This window comes from Dasypus novemcinctus, chromosome 4 (assembly GCF_030445035.2).
Source record: "Dasypus novemcinctus isolate mDasNov1 chromosome 4, mDasNov1.1.hap2, whole genome shotgun sequence".
NCBI lineage: Eukaryota > Metazoa > Chordata > Mammalia > Cingulata > Dasypodidae > Dasypus > Dasypus novemcinctus.
In genome coordinates this window covers 161,508,808-161,534,754 of record NC_080676.1, presented here as the reverse complement: position 1 = coordinate 161,534,754, position 25,947 = coordinate 161,508,808, and the positions used below count along the sequence as shown (strand labels likewise).

The window sequence follows — 25,947 nt, the reverse complement described above, 5'->3', positions numbered from 1 at the left end:
TGGGGAAGGGGCACATGGGTGGTGTGTGTATTGGGGGGAAGTGAGTTCAATTTTTGGTTTGGCTTGCACATTGAAGTATTAAATACCTTATCAATATTGCTTTGCTAGTACCACCGCAGTTATTACAGATCCTAATTATTTAATTTCAGTGCCCAGTTACCCCCCCGAAAATGTCCAAGCCATAGCGACATCACCAGAAAGCATATCCATATCCTGGTCCACACTTTCCAAAGAAGCCTTGAATGGAATTCTCCAGGGGTTCAGAGTCATTTACTGGGCCAATCTCATGGACGGAGGTAAGAGGCCTGAACGAGACCTTGGAGGTCTTCCCAAAGGTAGCAGGGCGAATGCGTGGGTCCCCTTCCTCTTCGGGGCTAGGATACGGCAGGCACTTCATCAGTGAACTGTGTCCTCTGTGCCCCTTATTATTCTACTCTTGTCACTCACCCAGGATTTTAACAGGTGTGTGGCAGCTGCCTAAAACATCAGACACCTTCACAAAGCACTTTGGGGCTTGGGACGGGGGCACCTGGAGCAGCTGGGCATGGGCTCGGCTCCCTGCTTATGAGCACCCACCCGTGTCAGGGCCGTTCACGGGGGCTCTGCAGGCAGCATGAGCTTCCATCTGCACCCACACAGCCCTGCACCGTGGGCTCCTGGGTGCTGACTCTCCCTATTTCCCGAACAGAAGTCAGCAGGGAAGCTTCTGTGAGGGGTTCAGGAAGTACGACAGAATGCTCTGGTGGACTTTCTTTTTTTTTTTTTTTGTAGTATTTTTAAAAATTTATTTATTTTAATGTACGTTAAAAAAATATGAGGTCCCCATATAGCCCACACCCCGTCACCCCACTCCTCCCACATCAACAACCTCTTTCATCATCATGGCACATTCATTGCATTTGGTGAATACGTTTTGGAGCACTGCTGCACCACATGGTAGTGGTCCACCCAGTGGACCATGGCAGGACACACAATGTCCAGCAACTGTCCCTGCAGTACCACCCAGGACAACTCCAAGTCCTGAAAATGCCCCCATATCACATCTCTTCTTCCCACTCCCCACCCTCAGCAGCTACCATGGCCCCTTTCTCCACTTCAATGCTACCTTTTCTTCCATTACTAATCACATTAGTTCCAGAATAGAATATCAGTAAGTCCACTCTAATCTGTACTCTATTCCTCCATCCTGTGGACCCTGGGATGGTTATGTCTAGTCCCCCTCTACATCAAGAGGGGGCTTAGATTCCACATGGATGCTGGATGTAGTTCTCCTGCTTGCAGTTGTAGGCACTTTTGGCTCCCTGGTGTGGTGGTTGACCTTCTTCACCTCCCTGTTAGCTGGCTGGAGTAAGTTCATTACACCAGAGGGTAGGAGTTGCAGTTCTGTTAAGGCTCAGGGCCTGGCTGTCACATGGATAGTCCAGAGATTCGGTCCCCTGAGCATACACCAAACCCCAGCGCCAACCACTTTTATTTTATTTTACTTTTTAAAGATTTATTTATTTATTTATTTCTACCCCCCCCCTCCCCTTCCCACCCTGGTTGTCTGTTCTCTGTGTCTATTTGCTGCGTCTTCTTTGTCTGCTTCTGTTGTCGTCAGTGGCACGGGACAATGTGTCTCTTTTTGTTGCGTCATCTTGTTGTGTCAGCTCTCCGTGTGTGGGGCGCCATTCCTGGGCAGGCTGCACTTTATTTCACACTGGGTGGCTCTCCTTATGGGGCACACTGCTTGCGTGTGGGACACCCCTGCCTGGCACAGCACTCGTTGCATGCATCAGCACTGCGCATGGGCCAGGTCCACGCAGGTTAAGGAGGCCCGGGGTTTGAACCGTGGACCTCCCATTTGGTAGACGGACGCCCTAACCACTGGGCCAAGTCCGCCGCAACCAACCACTTTTAATGTCCCCTGTGGAGCCAGGAACTCTAGCACTTTCCATTTGTGTCTCCCCACTCCTTCCTTCTGCTCATTGCCTTCCTCCTCCACCTTCCACCTCCTTCTTCCTTCTCTTCCTTCCCTTCCTCCTCTTTCTCATCCTTGTCCTTCTTTTTGTTTCTTTTTTTTTTCCTTTTTCTTTCAAGTTGTAAGACAAAATTCTCCTGTGTGTTTTGGCAAGCCTTTGAATAAGAAAATACATGCTCAGGAGGTGGTAAGATTGCGACCAGAAGCTTCTTAGGGAGAATATCCTGGCGTTTTTGCTTTCGGGTGGTGAGTGTTGGCTGAGCCAGGCCAGGTCCCTCTTGGACACCAGGGATGCACACATGCTGCCAGTGCCAGCAGGAAAGGCCTGCCCCAGCCCAGCGCTGCCAGTGGCCCCCGCGGGCATCCTGCCCTGCTCCCCGGGCCCTGGACCCAGCTTCCCCTTCCCTTTGGGGCTCTTTGAACCCCTCTGACTGGTGTGGCCCCTGGAGGGTGCACCCCTCTGCATTTGGGGAAAACCCCCACACCTGACCCCACCAGACCCCAGACCCCACCTCCCCTTGCTCAGGACCACCCCAGCTGCTCTGCCAAGCAGGCTCCGGTCCCCACAGGTAAGTGGTACACACGGGGCCGCGGGAGTGAGTCTGACTTCATACTGCAGGAGTTCCCACTATTGGTGCCAGGCCCAGCCCAGGATAAAGGAAGGAAGACACATTTGCAAGACAAATGCAGCCAGCCAAGTATAGACTAGTGCTCGAGCTTAGCTGTTTATGTCTGTGGCCAGACAAGCTCCTCGGGGCTGGCACATGGGAGGGGTTCTCTAAGTAGTCACTCACCCATTCGACCAACAGGTGGTTATACCCAAGCATCTGCTGAGGGCTCCCCTTGTGCTAGAGACCAGGGATCTGTCCACCCCAAAGGACAGTCTAGGCCAGTGAGGCAGGGAAATCTAGGGACTACATGTCCACAGGAGTGAAACGAGAGCCACAACCCAATAACGTGCAGCCCCACAGAGGGGCAGATATTAAGTAGATGATTCTTTAACAACTTCACCCCCACCACCAAAACAGCTTTAAAAAGCCCCACAGAGGTAGAGCATAGAGCGATGGAGATGTGGAAACTTCTATTGCCTCGATAAAATATCACAGGACAGCTTCACATATCCTTGCTCTGGTTTCTATATCTCACCTTGAATACAATGAAATTAAACATCCTAACACACTCACCTAAGGGCAATATTACACTAGAATAGTTCATTTTCTTGTACTTGATGGAATTATTGATCCAGGATCAAGAGGTGACTGTCTGTCATAATTGTCCATCTTTCACAGATCACTCTCACTTGCTAATATAGCCTATTAGTGTCTGAGCTCTAAGATGATGATGATACTTTCAAAGCTTTAAAAATGCAAATATTCAAAAACATAAAATTCTTTAAATAAAGAAGCCTTGGCAGTGTGTACAGTTCTTAGATACTTATACTTACCGTATTAAGATCGAAGTGGTGTTCAACATCTAATGTAGAAGTTCTACTCTTAACTTGCAAAGACAAGTCAGAAACCCACCATAAACTTTCTTATGAGCAGTCCCTCCCCACCTGTTACCCAGGGAACACCACACTTATGAATTGACAGGTAGCGTCACGTCCCCTCCGGAGGCTTTGCTTTTGGTGACTGGCGTCAGTGTGAGCAAACTCCAGGCTGTGGCCCTGAGGTGTCACGTGATGGTCATAGACAGTGAGCATGTAGCTGTTGTGTAAAGAACTGTCCCCAATGAACCTTGAGAACACATTCCACACACACACACACACACACACACACACACACACACTCATCCAAGCAGAGGGAGACAAATTGTTACTGCCACTCATTAGCAGTGGTGACAGGTACTTTTAAAACGATGCGTAAGAAAGCATTGGATTGTGATGAATGTGAGCAGAGAAAGTAAAAGCAGTTAATATATGTGATGGGGCAGGTTAAGTAAGTGATATTTTTGTGCATGCTTTATCATAATCAGAAAGTTCAATAATTTTCAACCCTGATGGAAACTTTCCATCTGAGATTGTTGGGAAGACCGTGCACTTTGAAAGGTCACCACTTCCATCTGACCGTGGAGCCAGCTAACATCCAGGTGCTGAGTACCATGTGCAGCCAAGTGGAGTGGGAAGTGACTGCTTCCAGAAAGTTCTTTCCACCAACATTTTGTATTCTGCCTTAAAATGCTTTGAGACGGAGGTAGGATGTGAGTAAGAACACAAAAGTATTTTGTATTAAAAGCTTTTTGAAAAACTTTTTTAAATAGAACGACTTCTAAATTCATTTTATATACTTGTTTGATTTTACTTTGCTCATGAACTTCAATGAACACTCTTCTTTAGAAATTAGTGGGAAAAAAATTTTTCCATCCAAGTTCACAGACTCACTGAATTCTACCCATGGACTCTTGGGTCTGTGGACTCCAGGCTAAAAGCCCCTGTGGCAGACAAAATGGGACACCCATAGTGAATAAAACAAGCTTTAACATTAAAGAGTTCATCTTCTAGTTCCCTATAAATACACTTTTAATAACCCTATTAGGGCTGTGACAGGCAGATGACAGAAGTCAATGTTGAAGCCAGTAAAAAAGGAGCAAGAGCTAACAGGAATGACAAAAGAACCGCACTGTTCTGTGTTTGAATTTTTTCGTAATTTTACATTTTAAATTTCATCCACATATAACCAAGAATTTGCTAATCTGAAAAAGATCCTTCCATCAGGGAGAATATATGTGGAAAGACTTTGTTCTGGGACTCAGATAGTTTTAGAAATCTTTGAGGGGGTTAATTTTGAATTGGGGTTTTGACTGGAACCATATCCATGCCTCATTAATTAACTAGTTAATCAAAATCATTCATGTGAACCCCAAAATGAGGAAACATTCAGATATTCATTCTAATTAACCCAGTTGCTCACGAGGTGCCAATCTCTTGGTTGAGTTGATGCTCTCCGTAGAAAGGCCTGGGGGCACCATTTTGAATGTCCTCTTTGTAACTGCTTCCCTCCTCACCACCGTGTCTTACTGGTGGACAGCCCAACAGGCACGGCTTTCTCCTGCATTAGCCATACTCTCTCTTTGATGTACAGATTCCATGGGCTCTTCCTAAAGATGGAAAACTGAGACTCCAAGAGGTTCAATGACTTAGCCAAGGTCACCTAACTATCTGTTGGCAGAGGCCCCTGTGTACTCCCCCAATCTGTTGGCTTTTCCCCGATTGGGTGTGTACACGTGTATGCAAGTTGTATGTGTATGATCTACCTGATGTAGGCATTTCTAAATCTGAAAAGCTCTTGAGCTGAATATTTCACCTTTTCCCACTTTAGGGATTTTTAAAATCTTAATCTGATTAGCCTATATTTGATGTGTTGAGGAAAATGATAAACATAATTGAATACTGTAATGGAAGGGGACCTGAACAGCCAGTCACCCAGGGTTTCTAACCCAGTTGGGGCAAATGATTGTTGACGTCGTGAAGAGAGTATGTCTCCTTGAAGGAGCAAGCGTGTCTCTCATTTCCTGACTTCCAAATGGTGCCCCTAAACGTTGGCACCTGCTGATCTCTCAAGAAATCACGTGGCCAAGTGTCCCTTTTTAGGGTAACCCTCCTCACCCAGCTTTCTCCCCACGGCAAAGCTGTCTGCCCAGGTTGTCCCTGTCTACGGCGATAACAGGCCTTTGGCTCGTACAGCCTGTATCTGACCCACGGACCCCATCACCCCTTCTCTCGCACCTCTAGCCACAGAGGCCTCCCCAGCTCATGCATTGTCAGCCTTGGCCACCCCAGGCATGGTTTTAAGCTCTCCATTTCTACTACTTCCCATCCAACCCTGACCCTTTCGATGACAAAAATATAAATAATAGAAAGACATTCTGGATTCATCGAAATCCCAAAAGAGGTGGCTATTAATCCCCAAACCTCTATGCCATGTTAGAGAGAGGAGGGTGATGAAGGACAAAGAGCCAAAAGAGGAAAAGCAAGCAGGCAAAAGCCCGTTTAATCTGGACAACGTGTTGGCGTTTCAGATTCCTCCACTTTCATTTTATTTGGAGTCGTTTCAGCGGGTGACAGCTTAGCAGAGAGATTGAGCAGTGGCTGCGGACTCAAAGCCATGCAGTGTAGCTCTGCAGCCCACACTCTCAGCCACTGTGCTTGGGCCCATGAATGGGAGTCAGTTACTGATCCTTTCTCTGCCTCAGTTTCCCCATCTGTAGACTGAATGGATTGTGGAAGTAATAGGATCATTGTGCTGGTTAAATAAGTTAATATCTGTAGAATAGTGTCACCTAAGAAAGCACTGACAACATAAGGCAAGAGAGCTAGAGGCTGAAGGGCAGGTCCTGTTGTCCTCTCAATGTCTTCACAGGTGGCCCTTCCCCACCCACTCCTCTGGACCTCTGCCTCGCATCCCTGCTCTCCTAGCAACACGCTGTGCTATCTTGCCCCCCGACAGCGAGTAGTTCCACAGGCCATACTTGCATGCTCTGACCTCATCCTATGGGTGACTCATTTCAAAATCCAGAGACCAAAAATCCCATGTAGCTATTTAACACGTTGTCTCTAAGTTTTCTAAAATTACCAAAGTTTCCTAATATGCCAAAGATGGGGAGCATAATGTTCCACCTTTGAATATTATTAGCGGATCCCACTCCAGAAACTGAAGCATTTTTAGCTAATGTCATAGCAGCAACGATGCTAAGAGGGGTTCACTCCAGGTAAAGAAGGAGTTTGTCGAGCCTTGTCTTTGCTCAGATATTGAGACGAAGTTAGGAATTTAAAAAATACTTAACATGATAAAGAGTTAAATTTTTAAAAAGAGAAAAGAAAGGAAGCTTGATTGCAGAGACTTCATAATGAAAAGTTAGGAATGAACTCCCTGAGTGAGCCAGGTCTGGCCCAGAACCGATGGTGTTTTTTGGTTTGTTTCTGAGATCATCAAATTGCACTTTTATTTTCCATCTTACTGCAAATAAGCACGTTTGCCAAACTTTCTGCCACTGCAGAAAGTATTTCCCCTTCTATGCAGGTTTCGATGATATTTTGCTCGCTGCTCTCCAGCCTTTCACTAACCATTTCCAGCAAGTCCTTCTAATGGTATCAGGCAGGCATCTCAAGGAGCCTCCAGCTTCAGACAGGCATTTGGACCTTCCTAGTGAGCCACAAGAGAAGGGCCAGCCATGCTCTTCCTCCTAGACATTCCTTCTTTCTACTGTTTCACTCAAGAGCGGCACATTTTTCCAAGGATTGGCAGAAGTAATATCACACACAACGGGCGATATTTTTGGTCCATCTCGTAAAAAGTAACTTAACCTGACTGTCAGGATGCACAAGTCCGAGTTCCACAGGGCAGGCTGCAAGCTGGTAACAGCAATGCTGGTTTTCGCTGAATTCCCCAGGAGAACCAGGGTCGGGGTGGGGGTGTCGTGCCTAATTAGCCGCTGCAGCAGGTCCTCCCAGTGGGTTCTGCAACAGCACTCGGGCTGGGTTTAGTACACCTCACTTGGAGTGAATCGCTCTGTCCTCAGACCCATTTCCTGCCCAGTGATCTGTGGCAGTTGGGGGTGACAGGTGGTCTGGCAGTGTCGGTGTTACAGGATGATCGTGCACGGTCCCTCAAGCAGATTCAGGGGGTGACACGTGGATGCACATGGTTCAATGCTGGCCAGTGACGAGGGTGCAGGGGAAGCTCTCGGCCCCAGTAACAAAATCGTGCTTTTGTTGTTATCTTCTAGAGCTGGGCGAGATTAAAAACGTCACCACGACGCAGCCTTCCCTGGAGCTGGACGGGCTGGAAAAATACACCAACTACAGCATCCAGGTGCTGGCCTTCACCCGTGCTGGCGACGGGGTCAGAAGCGAGCAGATCTTCACCCGAACCAAAGAGGATGGTGAGAAAGGGGATGAGTTGGGGGGAGCACAATTTCATTTTCAAACATGGGGCACACAAGGCACCTGCAAGCAGCAGCTTTCTTGGAGGCTGATGTTGGAAAGGCCAGGTCAGAGCTGCCTTTCGCACATCACACTCTCCCCAACTTTGCTCCGTGCAAACCTTTCACCCTAAATGGTCCAGGGAAACGGAGCCTTGGATCATCAGCTTCCAGTGCTGCCTTTGCTTGACGTGTCCTTTGTTTCTCTCTTCCCCTATATTTTTTCTTTTCTGTTTGTTTGGTTTGGTTTTTGGCCAAGTATTATTTTAAGCAAGAATGCCTTTTGTCCCACAGCTGTAGCACCTGCCAGATCTGTTTTGTGTGCTGTTAGAATAATCCTTGTGGCCCTCCAGCTACGGGTGGGAACACTGATGATTTCCGTTCTTGAAATGGATGTGCTGGGTCTGAGCCATATTGTTCTCGGGGGGTTAAATCGCCTTTGACTAAGTCTTTAATTTGAGAGCTCTATGTTACTTATTTTTAATCTCTTTAAAGAATTATCTTTTTGTTTCCAACATTTAATTCTTTTGGAGATGATTTTGTGGCTATTCCCCAAACCTACAAAACCACACGGCAAATAGTCTTTTTACTTATTTTAAGGGAAACTCTGAGGGGCCTCATCTAGGCCTGTCTGAACAACAGTCTAAGTTTTAATAAATGTCATAGCAATAGCGAGAAAGGTCTTCACCATAATAAAAAAAGGAGCAACTGATGTCTAATTGATACTCACGCGGGACCTTCCAGATCAAAGCACAGATAAACTAGAATAGGGTTGATGATGAGGCACCAGCACACCTGAATTCTGTGCCTGATTCAGCTCCGCAGCTTGTCCTGTCTTCTCCCCAGGACTGTTCCCTGACAAGTTGGGAGCACGTGCGGGTGGTGGGAGAGCTGGTACCCACTGCTCATGACTTCCCATGCATTGCATAGACTATAAAAAGTGTCTTCGCTCCATCCATACGGACGCAAAGCCAGGGGCACGTGTGCCTGAGGCCTGGATCACCCTCCCTACGTTCAAAGCATGCTGCCTGCCACCTCAGTCTCCTTCACCAATCCCTCCACTCTCACATTCTACTCTCTCTCTCCGGCCCTTCTTGTGTGTGTGCATGGTAAGTAATCATCATTAGCTTTGGTTTTTCTAGAATGCACAGGTAGTTCTTCCCGGGAGTGGGCATGTGTGAGCCAACTCTGCTCAAAGCAATTGGATTGTTTAGGGAAGGTTAAGTCAAAACACTGTGCCATTAGGATGTCACATGACTATGAAGATACCTACACAGTGACCACTTGAGTGCAGACAGCCATGATTTTCCTTTAAAATGTCATATATGACATATGTGTTTAGATGCTGGCTTTGTCACCTGCTGCCTGTGGAACTTTGGGCACTTTAACTAACCTTCTCTGAACTTGACTGTCCTCATCACAAGGTTGGCATAATAATCCTGCTGCGCAGAATTAAAATATAGAAAATGAAAATACCTATCTTGACACCTAGTGGGATGCTTCCTGACACTAAATATTTGATTATTTGCTCTTCACGCCTTCAGGACCAGGGCAGAATATTCTTTTGCACTGCTAAGCAGTAACATAGATGTTACTAGAATTATTATTTAAAGAGCAAATTGATTAGCAGCATAAATTTTGGCATTGGAATTTTGCAGAAGAATGTACAGAAATCCAATAGGAAGGGAACGCTTTCCATAGCTCCATGTTGACTGGCAATTTGGGATCAATTTCTAATTAATCCTCTACTTTTAGGAACCCTAGAGTACTGCCTCAAAACTTGACCCCAAGGCTGAAGGTTAAATGTGTCCATTAGGCCTCTACTTTTGTATCAGCTTTTGCTGATAGTGCACAGATATGTGATTGATGGTGGAAGACTCTCCTTCAGGGATGCCATTCACCCCAGGGAAGAGACGAAAACTTCTACTCATGATGATGGTGGTGCATCATCATGGAGAGTGACCATTGATTTGGAATTTGTCTGCCTTTCCCAAAAGAAGGGGAGCAGAGATTAGGGGAAGGAGAGAAAGGCTAGTTTAATAATGAGCTTATCTTTCAGATTCACGTGAGGATTTCACTCATTTAGAAAGCATGAGGAAGTGCATCTCTGGATCCTCAGTATCTAAGAAGGCAATTGGATAGTTTATAGAGTTGAATACAATTTTGAAGAAATGCTTAATCAAATGATGAATAGAGATCCTGGGTAGAGTCCTATTATGAAGGATTGTGATTCTGAAGTTTGGATTTGACCTCCACCCTTAATTAAATAATGTAAAACTTTAGGTAACATTCCAATTAAACAACAGTTTGCTAACATTTATGAAGTTCTTCCTCAGTAAGGCTCTATTTCAGGCACCAGTTAAGTTTTCAGTGTTTGTTGATGCTGCTAAAACGTTTGTGAAATCCTCATACCATTTTATTTGCCACAACTGTAATCTGAACAAAGTCATGGGGAACAGCACCAGTGCAACACCGTCTATTAATTTTCCAACTGCTTTATCGTTCTGCAGGCAGAAGGTATTTCAACTTCGATCCTTTTCTGCACATGTAAACATTGGATTCATATAAATAGAGATACTTGTATTCAAGTTCAAATATTTACTGAGTACATAACAAATGCACATAACTATAGATCATTATGTAAGAAGGACAACAGGAGGCAAATATAATATGTGAATATGTAGCCTTTGCCTTCCACGCACTAAAAATCATTTTTTTATTTTGGGCAGGGGAGGGTAATCTGAAAGTAGAGCTAAAAGACGTAAAAAATAACAGGAATCAGGATATCTCTGAATCCTCCAGCTACCCATATCTTGAGCTTTATGTACCTTTGAAGGCACAAATAGTGTAGGTATGTATGTGTCACTGCACTTGGTAGACCTTAAAGGCAATGGAGTGTGTGTTTATGTGTGTGTGTGAGTGAGTGTGTATTTGCATAACCCCAGAAGTTCTGCCTTCCATGGGCATGTGCCATGGTCAGACTGCTGGCCAATACTTTTAGGATCCAGGGTCATTCACATTTGTGGCGCTGTGTCCCAATGCATTAGTGGATACATCAACAGCAGAGCAGACCCGGAAGTCATAGAAGCCATCCTGCCATGTGGGTTTGAAATTTCCTCCACTTCGGTGGCTCTCAAACTAGGCTCCTGTGATGCCTAAGGATTCCTGGGAGGCTATTCAGAAGTTCCCAGTGGTGAGTGAGGGACCAGGCAGGTGAGCCCCCTGCTCACCCTGCTTCTAAGAGATCTACCCAACTTCTACTTGGTTTGGTTTGGTTTGGTTTCCCACATAATATTTTAGTTAAAGGAACTTTGCTAATACAAAAAATGTTTAAAAACTTCTGCTCTAGTGAGAGGCAGAGATCAGAAATATCAGTCTTTTGGAAATGGACATTTGTGCATTGCTTGGCTGGGCTGGCAGCTTTGGCTGTGGGTGGGTCCATCTGGTGTGTCCTACATGGCTCAGAGGAGCTAGTGTGGAGTTTGGGGTTCAGATAGATCTGGCTAACCTGGTGGATCACAAATGCACACACACACACAGGCATACCTGTGCATGCCTAAACACCAAGACCAGAGGCTACCTGCACTCCCTGACTTGTAGCCCTCTCCAGAACACAGCAGTTTTGCTTCATCAAGGTCAGTGGGAATGGTAGTTCACATCTCTGACTTCTTCCATCTCTAAGCTCTAGATCTTTTTTAAGAGCTCATCTGGTTAGGTCAAGATGACCTAAAATTACCTCCTTTTTGATTAACTCAAAGTCAACTGATTAGGGACCATAATTCAAAACCCCTCACCTTTTCTTATTTTGTTACCTGATTGCAGGAGTGACACCCATTATATTCACAGGCACTGCCCACACTCAAAGGGAGTGGGATTCTACAGAGTGTGCACCCCAAAGAATCTTGAGAACTGTCTTAGAATTCTGCCCACCACACTGTAGCTAATTAATAGGCTTTTTACTCATTTAGAAAGTCTTCATTGATGATCTGGCCTGTTCCAGACACTGGTCCTGGCACTGGGGTCCAGCAGGAACAGGGTGGGCATGGTGGGGCTTGCGGGCTCCTGGGGGAGCCAGGGAGTTACAGGTGGCTCATGTGTGGATTATGGGTGGGCACAATGAAGGAGAAGAGGCTGGAGAGAGAAATGGGAGGCCTCCCACGCTTAGGCAGGAAATCAAGGCAAGGGAGGTTTTCCTAAGGAAGAGAAAGTTTAACAGAAACTGAAATAGAAATAAGAGTTTCCAGGGAAGCAGTGGAGGGTAGGAAAGGACTCCAAGCAAAGTGAGTCCAGGGCCCTAGATCACCATGTACAAGAGCCTGTGGAGAGAAGTAAACCACCTTGGGGGACCTAAAAATGAGACACATGTATGTGCAACAACCCAGGGAGAGAGTCCAACCTCTGACCTGCCCTGTCCACGTCGAGGTCTAAAAGGCACATCAAGCTTACATTTCCATTGAGGGGAGGAAGGCAGAAGGGCATTCCCAAGGTTCTGGCTCTTGTAGCTGGAAAGAAGCTTGTGCCATTTCCTGAAAGGGACCCTGGAGGAGAGCATGTTTGGGAGAGAATTTGGGGAACCCTGTTCTGGACATGCCTATGAGATTCCTCAATGGGAGATGTCAGTGGCAGTTGAGTATGTGAGATATGATAGCATCTGCAGCTCGAAAGCTAAACAAATTAGGAAAATGCAGAAGAGAGCCATGGGAAAAACAATTCTCTAGAGGCTGCCTTCTTTACTTCAGCCAATTAAATGTGGACTCAAAAAGTCACTTTACACAGGCCAGGACTTCATAAAACGCCACATATTTGCTTATGTGTTCATAAGAATAAAGTGGATTACCAAAATGTAATCTGATGACTAGGATTGTTTCAGGAAAATATACCCCAGATGAGCTCTCCTCTGCCATCCCTGTCTTCTGCACTTCTCAATATCTGGTGTTCCTAATTCAACCCTGAGTCACAATGCAAAGGTTGGTATCCTTTAGTGACATGTAGTGTGTGCAAACGATGGTGGTTATCACAAACGAGAGCTGGGAATTCTTTACTGATGACTATATATTCTTTATAAATAAAGAATTTTTACTTATAAATTCTATCATCCTAACAGTAAAACCATAAACAGATATAATAGTTGTTCCAGATCCAGTGATCTGAAGCTTAGCAGAGAAGTTGGCCAGGACATAGAACTAAGTGGTAGAGTTGGACAAAAACCCAGCAGTGGGGCTCCAGGACCCACAGTTTTTAACCATTAGGGTATACTCCAAACAGGAACCAAAAATTTAAATTCTCTCTCTTAAAAGATTGGCTCATGAATCCAGAAAACATTTTCATTATTTCTTGGTCCTCAAGATTTCTCGTATGTTAATGTTTTGTTGTACAAAATTCTAATAAGCATACAATTAAAGATGGCATGAGATAATCATAATTCAGTGTGTGATGAGAAACCAGATGGGGGGTTCAGATAATATGTACCATGAAAGCCTTTGATCTGATGTGATCAAGACAAGCTAATTGAAATAATCAATTAAATAAGGAATCTCTAAACTTTAAAGTGACAGACATGCCCTTAAACATTGCATTTTTCCTTAAAACATATGACCATACATTTATTCTCTAATCATTTGATGTTGACCCAGGATCATTTCTTTAAGAACAGATTAGAATTCTGTGTCATCTTTTCTTTCATAAACCATACTTATTAGCTATCATCTACAATTTCCAGTTTAAGATTCTTGAAATTGAAGCAAGAATACATTGCTAGCAAAACTCAAGATTCCCTCTTGATTTGGGCCATTTGTCCTAATCTTCTTAGGGGTCTTGTCCAAACCAAATGGAACCTTCTTTTTCTTTTTACTCATTTTTAAGGGAGCCTTTCCAAAGAAGTGCTACTAATTTTTGTTGAGATAGCTTTCTTTCTAACTCATTTCATTGGTTCTCATAATGAATTAAATTATACTATTACAATGACAAGTACAAACTGTTTGGAAACAACATGGCAGCAGCTCAGCAGGTTGTTACTGAAATGATTGGGCTTCTGGAGAGAAGTTGGCCATCAGGGAGTACTGGGCATGATGGGCATCAGCCAGGTGGTTAAATTCAAGGAAGGTACAGAGAGTGTTGGTTACCCGGGGTTGTCCATTAAGATGAAGATGAAGAGGAGGATGCTCCTCTCCCAGGGGTGTTCAGGAGGAATCCTGGTGGAGCTGAGCCCTCTCTTGGAGGAAACCTAAGCACCATTGTCTTCCACACCAGGGTAACTTTATTCGATGGAGTTTGCCCCATAGGATTTGTTAATCTAGGCTGTGCCACGTAGACCTATCCTGTTTGCTAGACCTACTGTTGTCAGCATGAGTTGCCGAAAACTGAAATAAAGATTTGTTATTTTCAGATGGTGATTATGCCCAACCCAAGTTTAGTCATGACTAGAGATGTTGTTTTTATTTTGACTTGGAAGAATAAAGGTGACAATTATGTGATCCAAACACTCAGCTTAAAAAAATATCTACTGAAAAGTTACTTTGCCATCGGGGCAATGAGAGACACAAAAATCCCTACTCATAAAGCATATTTTCATACCTCTTCTGAGCCAATGGAGCCACCATTACAGAGTATTTGAGGGCAAGCAGAGGTGTCATTTATGATGGACCTGCTGCTCCCTCATTCCTCTCTAACTCAGAGACCAAGACACACACACCCAGCCCATGCAAAGCCAAAAACAGTAGCAGAAACAAGAGTGGCCCAGAGACTCAATTCTCTAGATGTTCAAAGCAGGAAACTTCTGTGGGCTGAAATGGGTAGGGAAGGCTCCCAGGGAAACAGGGCAGCAGGGATGGCTGGAGCAGAGGGTTGTGTTGAAAGAGTGGCCCCTGACCAGGTGTGGAGCCCATTTTATGACCGAACTCTTGACTCTTCTAGTTCCAGGTCCTCCCGCGGGAGTCAAGGCAGCTGCAGCCTCAGCCTCCACAGTCTTCGTGTCCTGGCTTCCCCCTCTCAAGCTGAATGGCATCATCCGAAAGTACACTGTGTTCTGCTCCCACCCCTACCCCACAGTAAGTTGGTAAATAACCGAGTGCCTTTCAGGCATCTTCCAGAAATGCCACGAGTGCTCATCTTGGACAGCTTCGTTCCATTGTTTTCCACCTACTTGGGGCTTCCCAATAACTTTATTCTTCCCCTGTTGTCTCCACATACAAAGCAAAGTCCTCATTTGTGCCTCATTTGAAAATGCACTTCTGAATCATTGTGAGGGACACAATTGTCTAAAATGATTGCTGATTTGGCGAGTTCCCACATATTGCCTGCTGGCTTGTCCAAAGCAAAACCCAGAGGCCTTAATTGTACCTTAATTGATAGTCGGTGGACAGCACCTATTGATTTGCCTGTTGGACTCATCACGCTTATCCTCCCTCCCTCTTTTACTCCCACTTCCCACCCCATCTCCCTCTCCTGCTTCTTCCCACACTGAGAGGAAGGCGTCAGGCTGTTGTGCTATAAATGAGGGAAGTTTATGAGGTGCTGTGGCCCTTACTGACAACAGCAAGTTCATGCATTAGAAAAGAACTAAGGGTACCAAATAATTCAAAGTGCAGTATTTATTATCAATATTATCACTACTGAATAGTAAATAGAAAGTTAAACTTTTCCTTAGATGCAACATGGAAACATCAATAAGGGCAATTTTTTAGAGTAATAAGGGGAAAATATTTAAAGAGTACATCAGCATTTATTATATCTACATGGAAATTTTGAGGCTATATTTGGAGGTAGGTACATGTCAAATCCATCTTTATATCATCCAGTTCCTGTCACAGAACTTAACACGTGGTCATTCTATAAACACTTGGAGAATGAAGGAACGAGCTCATCTCCTCATCAAACTTTTCATTGAAGTCGTATGTTTTCTCAAGCCCAGAGTCTGGGAGACCTGAGGCCTGGCTGCTCCCAGACATTGAGCTTCCATGTTTACAGGAAAAGGGGGAGAGGGCATGTGAACAGCTCAGAGGGATCCATCCCTTTTGGTTGAAAGAGGATCAAACTGTGTGGCCTACTGTCAATAGCAGTACCTCAGGGGATGAAGTGAAAATGTGAAGGTAAAATGGTGAGAGTTGGGTTCTGGAAGATTCCTGCAGATTGCTTATGTGGCGTCAAATATGCTGGGAACTCTCACCTTCTGCACATCACCCCCCAAGCCCAGAGATGCAGTTCAGCCCTGCCCCTGACTGGAAATGCCGGGCGTTATTTTCCTCCACTCAGGGACCTATCAGTCAGGGTTCTCTAGAGAAACAGGACCAAGCAAGTAGATAGACGGAGAGCCAAGTTGTAAGGAACTGCTCGCATGACTTTGGGGCTAGCAAGGGTGAAATCTGTGGGGGACCCAGCGGCCTGGAAGCTCAGAGGGGAGTCCATGTAGCAGTCCTGAGGCAGAATTTCCTTCTCTGGGAAACCCTCGTCCTTGCTCTTCAGCCTCCAAACAATTGGATGAGGCCCACCCATGTTTGCTCAAAGCCAACTGATTGCAGATGCTAATCCTACCTACAAAATACCTTCATGGCAACGTGGAGGACAGTGTTTGATCAGGAAGCCTAGACATGGCCACGTCGCCAATCTGACCCATAAAATTAACCGTCCCAGGTTACAGGATCTAGAAGTTCCTTTTACTTTTCCTTTCACCTGAGGACCAGTCACTAAGGACTGGTTTCAAATAAGCAACTAACCCTTTCCCTATTCAAGGTCCTTCTCGGGGGTGCCCCACCAGAGCACGCCAGGATGCGCTGGAGGCGCTGCTGAGGCCACAGCCAGCCGAGGTCCAGCTGCCGAGCACCTCGTCCTGCCTGGTAGAGCTCCAGGCTGGGCACTCAACGCCCACCCATGTGTTCTTGGCGCTCAAGGAGCCCCTCGGCCTAGCCAGAGGACATGGCCACGCGGGCGTGGGAGTGTGTGAGGGGCCGTCCCCCTTGCACAGGCCGTGCCTCTATCCTCTCACACACATGACATGACAAGGTCCTGGCCCACTGGCTCAGAGTCCCTCACCCATCTCGCCTCTCCCTGCTCGGCCAGGACAGAAAAGTTCCTTTTCCTCCCTCCAATTCCCAGTTCCCAGCGAACCGTGAGTTCTCAACGAATCCCCACTACTTCTGGGAGACTTCACAAAATAGAGACAAAATTATGGCCGAAGGAAAAAGTAATGATTTCCCACCAGAACTGCTTCCTTAATTTACTCATCCATTCATTCATTCATCTGTTTGTTTACTGTTTTGATTCCAACAAGCCAGACTTAGGGTACGGAAAAGGACGCCAGCAGCTCACTCTCATTTTGTCTGCCCGATCTGGTCGTTAACTCTGTACTAAAACCTCAAATGAGCTTATGTGAAGTCAGTCCTTCGTGACTGATCCTCAGATGAAAGAAAAAATAAAAGGAAGTTACATCTCCTTTAAATATAACAAAACCATCTTTAGGATGAGAAAAAGTATTTGCCCAGGGAGTTCCAGTGGGTCCTACACAGAGGAATGGGATTTGATGCATCCAAATCTTTCTCAACAAGACATTTCAAAAGCAACAGTAATAAGATCTAATCAAACAGAAAAAGTGAAGGATAACAAACAAGCTGCTTCTTGCCTCCTTGATGTTTTATGACCTCTCAGGATGTTTCCACACTGCCTTTTGGCCATATTAAAAAACACTGCAAGCAGGAGAATCACATCCATCAGCCATGTGGCATCTAAGTCCCCTCTCGATTTAGAGGTGGAGTGGACATCACAATCCCAGGGTCCACAGGATGGAGCAATAAAATATGGATTCAAGTGGACTTAATAGTATTCTACTATAGAACTATTGTGACTCTAGCAATGGAAGAAACTGTATCATTGATGTGGAGACACTGGTCATAGTAGTTGCTGAGGGCAGGGAGAGGGAAGAAGAGATGTAGTGTGGGGGCATTTTTGGGACTTGGAGCTTTCCTAAATGATATTGCAGAGACAGATGCTGAACATTATATATCCTGCCATAACCCACTGAATGGACTAGGGGAGAGTGTAAACTACAATGTAAACTGTTATCCATGTGATGCAGCAGTGCTCCAAAATGTATTCATCAAATGCAATGACTATGCCACAATGATGAAAGAGGTTGTTGATGTGGGAGGAGTGGGGGGTGGGGTATACAGGAACCTCTTCTATTTTTTTAATATAATATTTTTTGTGATCTATGTATCTTTTTAAAAGAAGGCAATTAAATAAAATTTAAAAGCAAAACAAAACACTGCAGGTCTAGAAAAATGCTAGAAAGTCACATGGTTTCTGTAGCATTCTGAGCTGCATCATAGAGTAGGTTTTCAGAAGGCCCAGAACCCCAGAGCTGTCATCAGTAAAGTGAAGCTTAGGACAATTTCATCACATTTCCATAGCTACATTGCTAGTCATCTCTTTTAAACATCACCTAAAACCATGAGACCCATTTTTAAAATAGTACTGCGAGAGCAAAGATCAGAGAGAACACATGCATTTCTCTTCAGAGGTGAATACTTGTAAATCCCATATATTATTCTGCTTATTAATATGGAATTAATAAGATACTATAAATTTATTAAAAGGAAGGCATCCCTCATCTTTCGTTTCTGCAGTGGCTGCAATCCAATATTCTGACTTTTCAATTGCTATGTGGGGAAATGAACACTAGAGGGCAGCATGAGCTCTGTATTTTTGTCTTGCTCATAAAACTGAAAACTTCTCCCCTTGAAATGATTTCATAGTTAAATGTAGAGCATGGGGCAGACAAATCAGGTCACAGTATGTCCCATAATTTGATCTTTTTTATCAGAGTCCCTCAGCTAACCTTGCTAATGACTTTTCTCTCGAGATCCCCAACTCATGGCTCCTTTATTTGTGAAGATCTTGTTAAATGACATGAGCACTTTTCTCTAACGTGTAAAACGTATCACCTGATAATAGGCATTAATTTCATGGAGTTCTTCAGTTGTTCTTAGAAAAGACATGAAAATTTGAAACTCTATGTGTGGTAAAATAAGAAACTGAATTAGTCTAAAGATGGGTTGTCTAAACGCTGTCCTGATTAAACACGAATCTCACCCTGAAAGACCAGCAAATGCCGTGGGTCACCAACTTCCCCACAGCAGCAGCAGCTCAGTGCTCACCTGATTCAAGACCTCATCCACAAAGATTTCAAACACGGCCTATAAACCTTAATGTATAATGGTCTGACTTATCAGTTCAATTCACAACCTATTATAAGCAATGGAAGTCAGAGAAATATGATAACCTTTTAAGGCCACAGTTAGGAAGTGGCTGAGCTGAAAATCCCCTTTAATTCTCCTCCCTACATAAAATGAGTTTGAAAAATCATATAGCTACGAAACACTAGAATATAGAAAAGTTGTCTAATTAACAGTGCTGAGCTCATTTACAAATTGTCCAAAAATGTGAAATTAGATAGCACAACCTTCTCGTTAATGAAGAATAAACATCAGAAGACAGAAAAAAATTGAATTGCTGAGTGGTGAGCCACATCGATTGTTCCAGTTTCCAATGATCGTGTTACCCAGTTCTTGCACATTGCAGCAAATGAGAACATAACAGTGCTATCTTATAGGAAGACCTTTAGCAGCCAAACTCTGCACAGTGTGGGGCAAGGGAAATAACTTTCACCAGCTCCAGACATCTCTCAGTCCAAGGAAGGCCAGGTGCAGCTGCCCCCAACCCTTTCCAGTCCTCAGTAGGACTGAGGACAAGAGCAGTGGTTCAGAGTGCTGGCAAGGCTCTAGAAACGCAGGAAGCCAAAAGGCAGTAAACAGGTGGAGTAAGGAAGGCAGTGCCTCACTTGACCATCCACATCACAGTGCTTTCCTCCCTCAGAAGTCACCAGGCACCTCCTGGTCATAAAACTCCATGACCTCTTCCTAGTGTTCCTCCCATTTTATTTATTTTTGGCATAGAATGCTCTTATAATGCCATTCCTTTTAAAAAAATTTTTCCTTCTCAACTTCCACTTTCCTCCTCTGCATTCTCCTTGGTTGCCTCCTCACTCTGCAACCTACCCCAAAATGCATGCGTTTTCCAACATTCTTCTTCCGTCCTCTTTTCATATTCTCCACTATCTCCCTGAGTCATTGATTCTATTCCCATAATTGAACTATCCTCTGAGGCTAAGAACTTTCAGAAACTGGGAAGCAGAGAAACTTATCTCTAACCCTGACAATCTTAGATAATCAACCAGTCCTGTATTTCCAATTTCCTACCATCCCAAGACACCCCACTAGTACTTCACCCCAAAAATGTCCAGAACCAAAGTCATTCTCACTTCCCTCTTCTCCTCCAGTTTCCTTAGTCCTGATCTCACAATAGCCTTCATCTTCTGACTAAAAGTCTTAGAGTTACCTCTGATTCCTTCTCTCTCTCTCCTCTCATTACTTGATTGGTCCCAAATCATTTATTTGTGTGATAAATATATTTAGAGCACCTACTCTGCACCAAATGCTTAGCCAGGTTCTGAAGTGTATCAGTCAAGAGGAAATGAGTTAAGCTGCGATAACAAGCATGCCTAAATTCCCAGCTATTTACAACAGTTTCATTTTCCTCTCATGTTTATGCCCATCGTGGGTTGGCAGTAGCTCTACTCCATGTTCTTCACTCTCCAGGACACAGGTGACTTTATGAAAGATGGAAGGAGAACTTAGGAGAGTCTGACATAGGCATTAAATGGCCCAGCACAACTCCTTGGCCAGGATCCATCATGTGACCTTTTCTAACCATGAGGAAACAAGGAAGTACAATTTTAGCATATACCCACAAGACAGAAGAAGCAGAGTGTTTGGAGAGCAGCACTCATGATGACCATATGGGAATGCAGAGATGAAGGGGAGCATATCTTTCTTTGAGAAATCTAGTTCTAGGGAAAGCAGAAGAAAGACACAGGAGATCATCACCACCCTGTGTGATGTAACAAGTTCACCACAGTGTGTGCCCAGCGGAGCAGCTGCAGGAGGCCTGGCAAGTGGGACTTTACTCCAAGAGTGAGTTAGAGATGAGCTCTTGGAAGACATGTACTAGTCCTGGTTTGCAGGAATGGAAGAATGTTATCTGATGAATCAAGGCCAAGCAGGGTTATTCTGGGCAGGGGGAAAAGCCCAGGCAAAGCGGCATCAGGTCACGTGGCCTCACTATCTGCAGTCTCTTTGAATCTTCTCCTTGCCTTTCATGGCCCTGGCATTGCCGGGCTCTGGTCCTCACTGGGGACCCTGGCTAATTCTGGAGTTTTGCCTCACCAGTCCTGTCTCCCATCCACTAGTCACATGGCTGTCAGCATGGTTGTTCCACATTCTGGCCCTAATCATATCACTTCCTTGTGCAAACTTCTTGAATGTTGTCTGACTTTTCATCTCATCATGACAATGACTCCTCCCTAAGACATTTATAGATCTCCACAATTGTTCAGTCTCATAGCCTATTAACCTTCTCCCATCTAGTGTCTAAGCCACAGCATGTCTTGTGTGCGTGTGTTTAGTGGGTCCCCTTGCCTTTTCTCTCTCATCCTCCCATGTAAAAATGTTTATTCTTTGAGGCTTGACTTATATGCTACCTTTTTATTCCTTTTATTTATTTCCCAAGGCTGCATGACAAGTACTAACCTTGGTAGCTTACAACAGAAATGTTATCTGTCACCGTTCTGGAAGTTAGAAGTCCACAATCAAGGGACCAGCAGGGGCACAATTCCTCTGAACGATCTACAGCAGAATTGTCCTTCACCTCTTCCTAGCCGATGGTGGCTCCCTGCAACCCTTGGTGTTCCTTCGCTTGTGCTGCATCCTTCCACATCATGCCTCCATCATCACCTGATGTTCTCTCTGTGTCTCTATAACTTGGTGTCTCTTCTTATTGGATCACCAGTCATATTGGATTTAGGGCTAACTCGAGATCCAGTATGACCTCATATTAAATAACGTAATTAATTGTATCTGTAAAGACCATATTTCAAAAAGTCACATTTACAGATACCAAGGGTTAGGGCTTCAGCATAGCTTTCTTGAGAGGCACAATCCACCACTTTGGGACACTTGCTATAATCTAGCCACTAGGAGCCAAATGCTTTGTATTTTTGTTGTTGTTGTTATTTTTTTGTTGTTTTATCATGATCTACAAAGAGAAAAACCTTTTATCATCATAACCCAGTACACACATAAAAAAGCTTTGGAACCAAACTTAGACTTACAATGTGATGCACTCTATTTTCTGATCTTTGGTTTTTGCCAGTCCAGTTTGTTTTTAAAGTAATCGTCATAATCCATGAAACTGCTTCTATAAACCACATTTGAAATAATCCTGTTCTCCATCATTGAATTCTGACAAGTACCTCTTGCGGTAAGTGTCTTTCATCATCTTTACTGATGACGAAATGCACGCTGTGCAGTCTGGCTGGATGGTGCAGCTAGCAAGGTGAAGACAGGGTCTGAAACTTAGAGATGCCCAACTTCAGAGTCCAGGTGGTTGCCCCGACAGCCCTGGCAAGCTGGCTCCCTCTCGCCTCTGTGTTCTTTGGGTCCTCATTTCCAACCTCACTTCGATGTAATAATAATCCCTCGCATTATCGTAACACACAAGCATGACCTGGCCCCTATAGCGGCTTGTCATTTTCATAAGTGCATGAACCACGGTTAGTAATTGTTACGCCTCCTGGAAAGCCTGGTATTAGATTCAAATAGTAGATGTTCAGTAAATGTTGTGCTGAATTACGTTTTATAGATTATGACTTTGAGTCATCCAATAGAGGTTAAATTATATAGTAAGGTTTCTGCTTACTAAGGCAGGAAAATGTGTTTTATACTTTGGGATGCTTTTAAATAATGAATTTCCATTACCTGGACAAATGAATGGCATGAAAATCACTATTCTTTAGTTCTTTCTAAATGACCTAATGGTGACTTTCTTTTTTCTGTAACAGCTACCTCACAATTATGGAGATGCCAAAAGTTGGCTTGAAAATAGGCAGTGATATTCCATTTACACATTTGCAATTAATCATTCATCCCCTCTTTTTGTGTACTTCTATGTAGCAGGCATATGCTAGGCTTTTTATGCCCCCTGGAATTAACCACAACTTTACTCAGGCACTCAGCATCTTCTAAGAGTCATTTGGATGAAGGGAACCTAGAAAAGTTTTCTTGGAACCTGAGCATCATAGACATAAAAATAATTCTGGCTTACAAAAACTGTTGGGAAATATATTCTTGAAGTTTCCGTGGAAATATTTCCGTATTTCATGGCCAATTCTGATGGCATATGGTTCTAAACCTTTTCCTGTGTCAGACTGCATTTATTTATCAGACTTCTATTTCTTAGGAGAGTAGGGGGACTCCATATTGTATTTTGCAAGCTCATCTTTTAAAAATGGTCTTTCTTATGCTTTAACCTGTTCTCAATTAACTGGCCAATATCTGTTCAATCTTTCTGTTGAATAATTTTCTCTTTCTACCATCTTTAGTGGTCATTCAATTTCACTGGGCCTCAAGTGAAGCTGTACAATTACTATAATTGGTCAAGATGCAGGTGGCCCATAATGTTGATTTAGGAGAAAAATTTACCTTTAAAATCCATGAGCCCAAACTTGCAATTTATAGGGCAAAGGAAAATAGAAGCATATATGCAAATGAAATTCTATATAGAATAAACAGCCCTTGAAACCTCTTTTGAAGATCAATTTCACAAGATTCCCTGCTCAATTTCCAACTAAATTGCCTATAAACATTCCAGCTTTTATATGGCATTCATTCAGAATAGACAGCCTGTGTTTGCCACTCTGAAGGTGCTTCTCCATTGCAGCTTAATGCCTCCCGAGGACTTTAGACTAAAATTCCCTTTGATCCACTAGCTTTGGGAGTCTTTGAAATATTCCAATTTTGAAGGCATCTTTTCTTTTTCACTTGGCCCATCACAGACAAGTGGTACTATTTAAGGATATTAATTGGTTTCAAATGTTTTTTTCAGTTAAGACTACTGGAAATAATTTTTTCCACTACTCCATATTATGCTTATACTATTTTTATTACTAAGAAAAGTCTTTCTCACTAATTGCTTTCTTATTTATGAGAAACCATATGATGCTATACTCGTTCTTTTGTTCAGAATTTGTTGAACAGGTGGCATCAATCAATTTAAATCATTAACATACTTATGACTTATAATGACAGTAGGTCATTTGTATGTCAGAAAGTATGACAAAGGAGGAGAAGTAAGGCAAAATTGTAATTAAAGTTATATTGTTAGAAAGAGCCTGGGAAATGAAGGCTCTCCTTATGCTGGTTTGGCTACCTGGACAGTACCCTGACTCTAAGTAATAATACGAAGAATCTCACCTCTTTCATGCCTTTTCTGAATATCAACTTTAATAGACGTCCAATGCATTATAAAAATAAAGTTTATATTTGAAAGGTCAAACATAAAACATCTTATATTCAGAAGGCTTCTTTAAAAGCAACCAGAAACACACACAAGCTTCCATTTAACCAAGATTGCAGCATTAGGTGCTCCAAGGGTCCACTCTCCCACAGACTCTGAACAAAAGCAATATCTGGCAGAGCCATGTTCCCTGAAGCTCCAGAAAACAGTTAAAGGTTTGTACTAATCAGGAAAGTGTCAAATCAAGAAAATGCAATTTTTAGAGATGGTGGGAGAACCTTGCAGTGCCTTGCTGCCCACCCTTCCCAGCCCCACTGTAGAGTGGAGCAGTCCGCATGCCCACGGTGGGTCCCTGGCCCTGGTTCAGAGGCAGCAGAGTAACCCCTGTACACAAACTGGGGAGCCTGTATGTTAGTCTGATCTACCTGGCGGCAGCCTGGCAGACTGAACCAGGACACTCCTCTCTGACTCACACTCCCAGAACTTGCCCTACGGGAACAACAGCATGAGATAGCTAAGGCAGGGTAAGCAATAATTTCATCAAAATGGCAAAGGATTACTTAAGACATACTTTAAGCCCAGGAAGTGGGGAAGAGCCTATTTCATAACAGTAGAAGGGACATTCCTGTTAAATAGAAGAATTCCTAAGGCCATGAGCCCAAGCCCAGAACAAAGTCCAGGCTCAGAAAAGACAGAGAGGGCCTCACACATTTGTCTCAGGCTGATCATCTTCATAGGAGTGAGTAGTTAGCTCTGCAGGAGAGCATCAGTCAGCACAGAACCAATTTGGAAAGACTGTGTAAGATGTAAAGATGGTTTTGGCATTCATTTGTTTTTGTTAGCTCTTCAAACTCAAGGAAATATCTGGCATATCACTACCTGGACACTAAGGAACAGATAGCTCAGGGACTAAATACCAGAGTTAACACATAAAAATAAAATTTGCAGTGTGCAACAAAAAATTACAAGATAAGCAAAGAAACAGGAAATGATGGCCCAGCCAAAGAACCAAGTTAAAAATCCAGAGAACACCAACAAATAAGACCAGACTTCAGACATACCAGACAAAAGCACTAAAAAAAATATCTTAAATATACTCAAAGAGATCAAGGGAAAAAACGGGGGAGAAAAACTAAAGGATATCAAGAAAACAATGAATGAATAACACAAGAATCTCAATTGAAAGACAGAATTTTTTTTAAAAGAAGTCAAACAAATACTGTAGTTGAAGACCACAGTAACTGAAAAAGAAAATTCCCTAGAGGACTTTAAGAGATTAGAGATGGCAGAAGAAAGAATCAGTGAATTTGAAGATAAAGCAATTGAAATGGTTTAACGAAAGACATGAATTGACATATTCAGGAATCCCAGTGAACCCAAAAATGGGTAAGCTTGAAGAGAATCACATCCAGAGACTTAGTAGTCAAATTGTTGACTTCAAAAGACTAGGATAGAGTTGTGAAAGCTGCAAGAGATAAGTAATGTATTATGTCTAAAGGTGCTTAAGAGCTAATTTCTCATCAGAAAACATGGAGTCAAGGAGGGAGTGGGATGAAATATTTAAAGTGCTGAAGGGAAACAATTGCCAACTAAGAATTTTATATCTGATGAAACTTTCTTTCAAAAATGAGGGAGTGATTAAAAGACTTCCCCAGATAAACAAAAGC

At 43.7% G+C, this 25,947-nt stretch overlaps 1 protein-coding gene across 2 annotated transcripts in view; it reads left to right on the top strand.

Moving 5' to 3' along the window:
* Positions 1–25,947, top strand: part of DSCAM (DS cell adhesion molecule) — a 791,503-nt gene that overhangs the window by 691,428 nt on the left and 74,128 nt on the right. For both annotated transcript variants that reach the window (XM_071214978.1, XM_071214979.1), the window contains exons 18-20: positions 150–296; positions 7,685–7,840; positions 14,792–14,925. In XM_071214978.1, the coding sequence (XP_071071079.1) occupies positions 150–296; positions 7,685–7,840; positions 14,792–14,925 (437 nt within the window). The remainder of the gene's footprint in view (positions 1–149; positions 297–7,684; positions 7,841–14,791; positions 14,926–25,947) is intronic.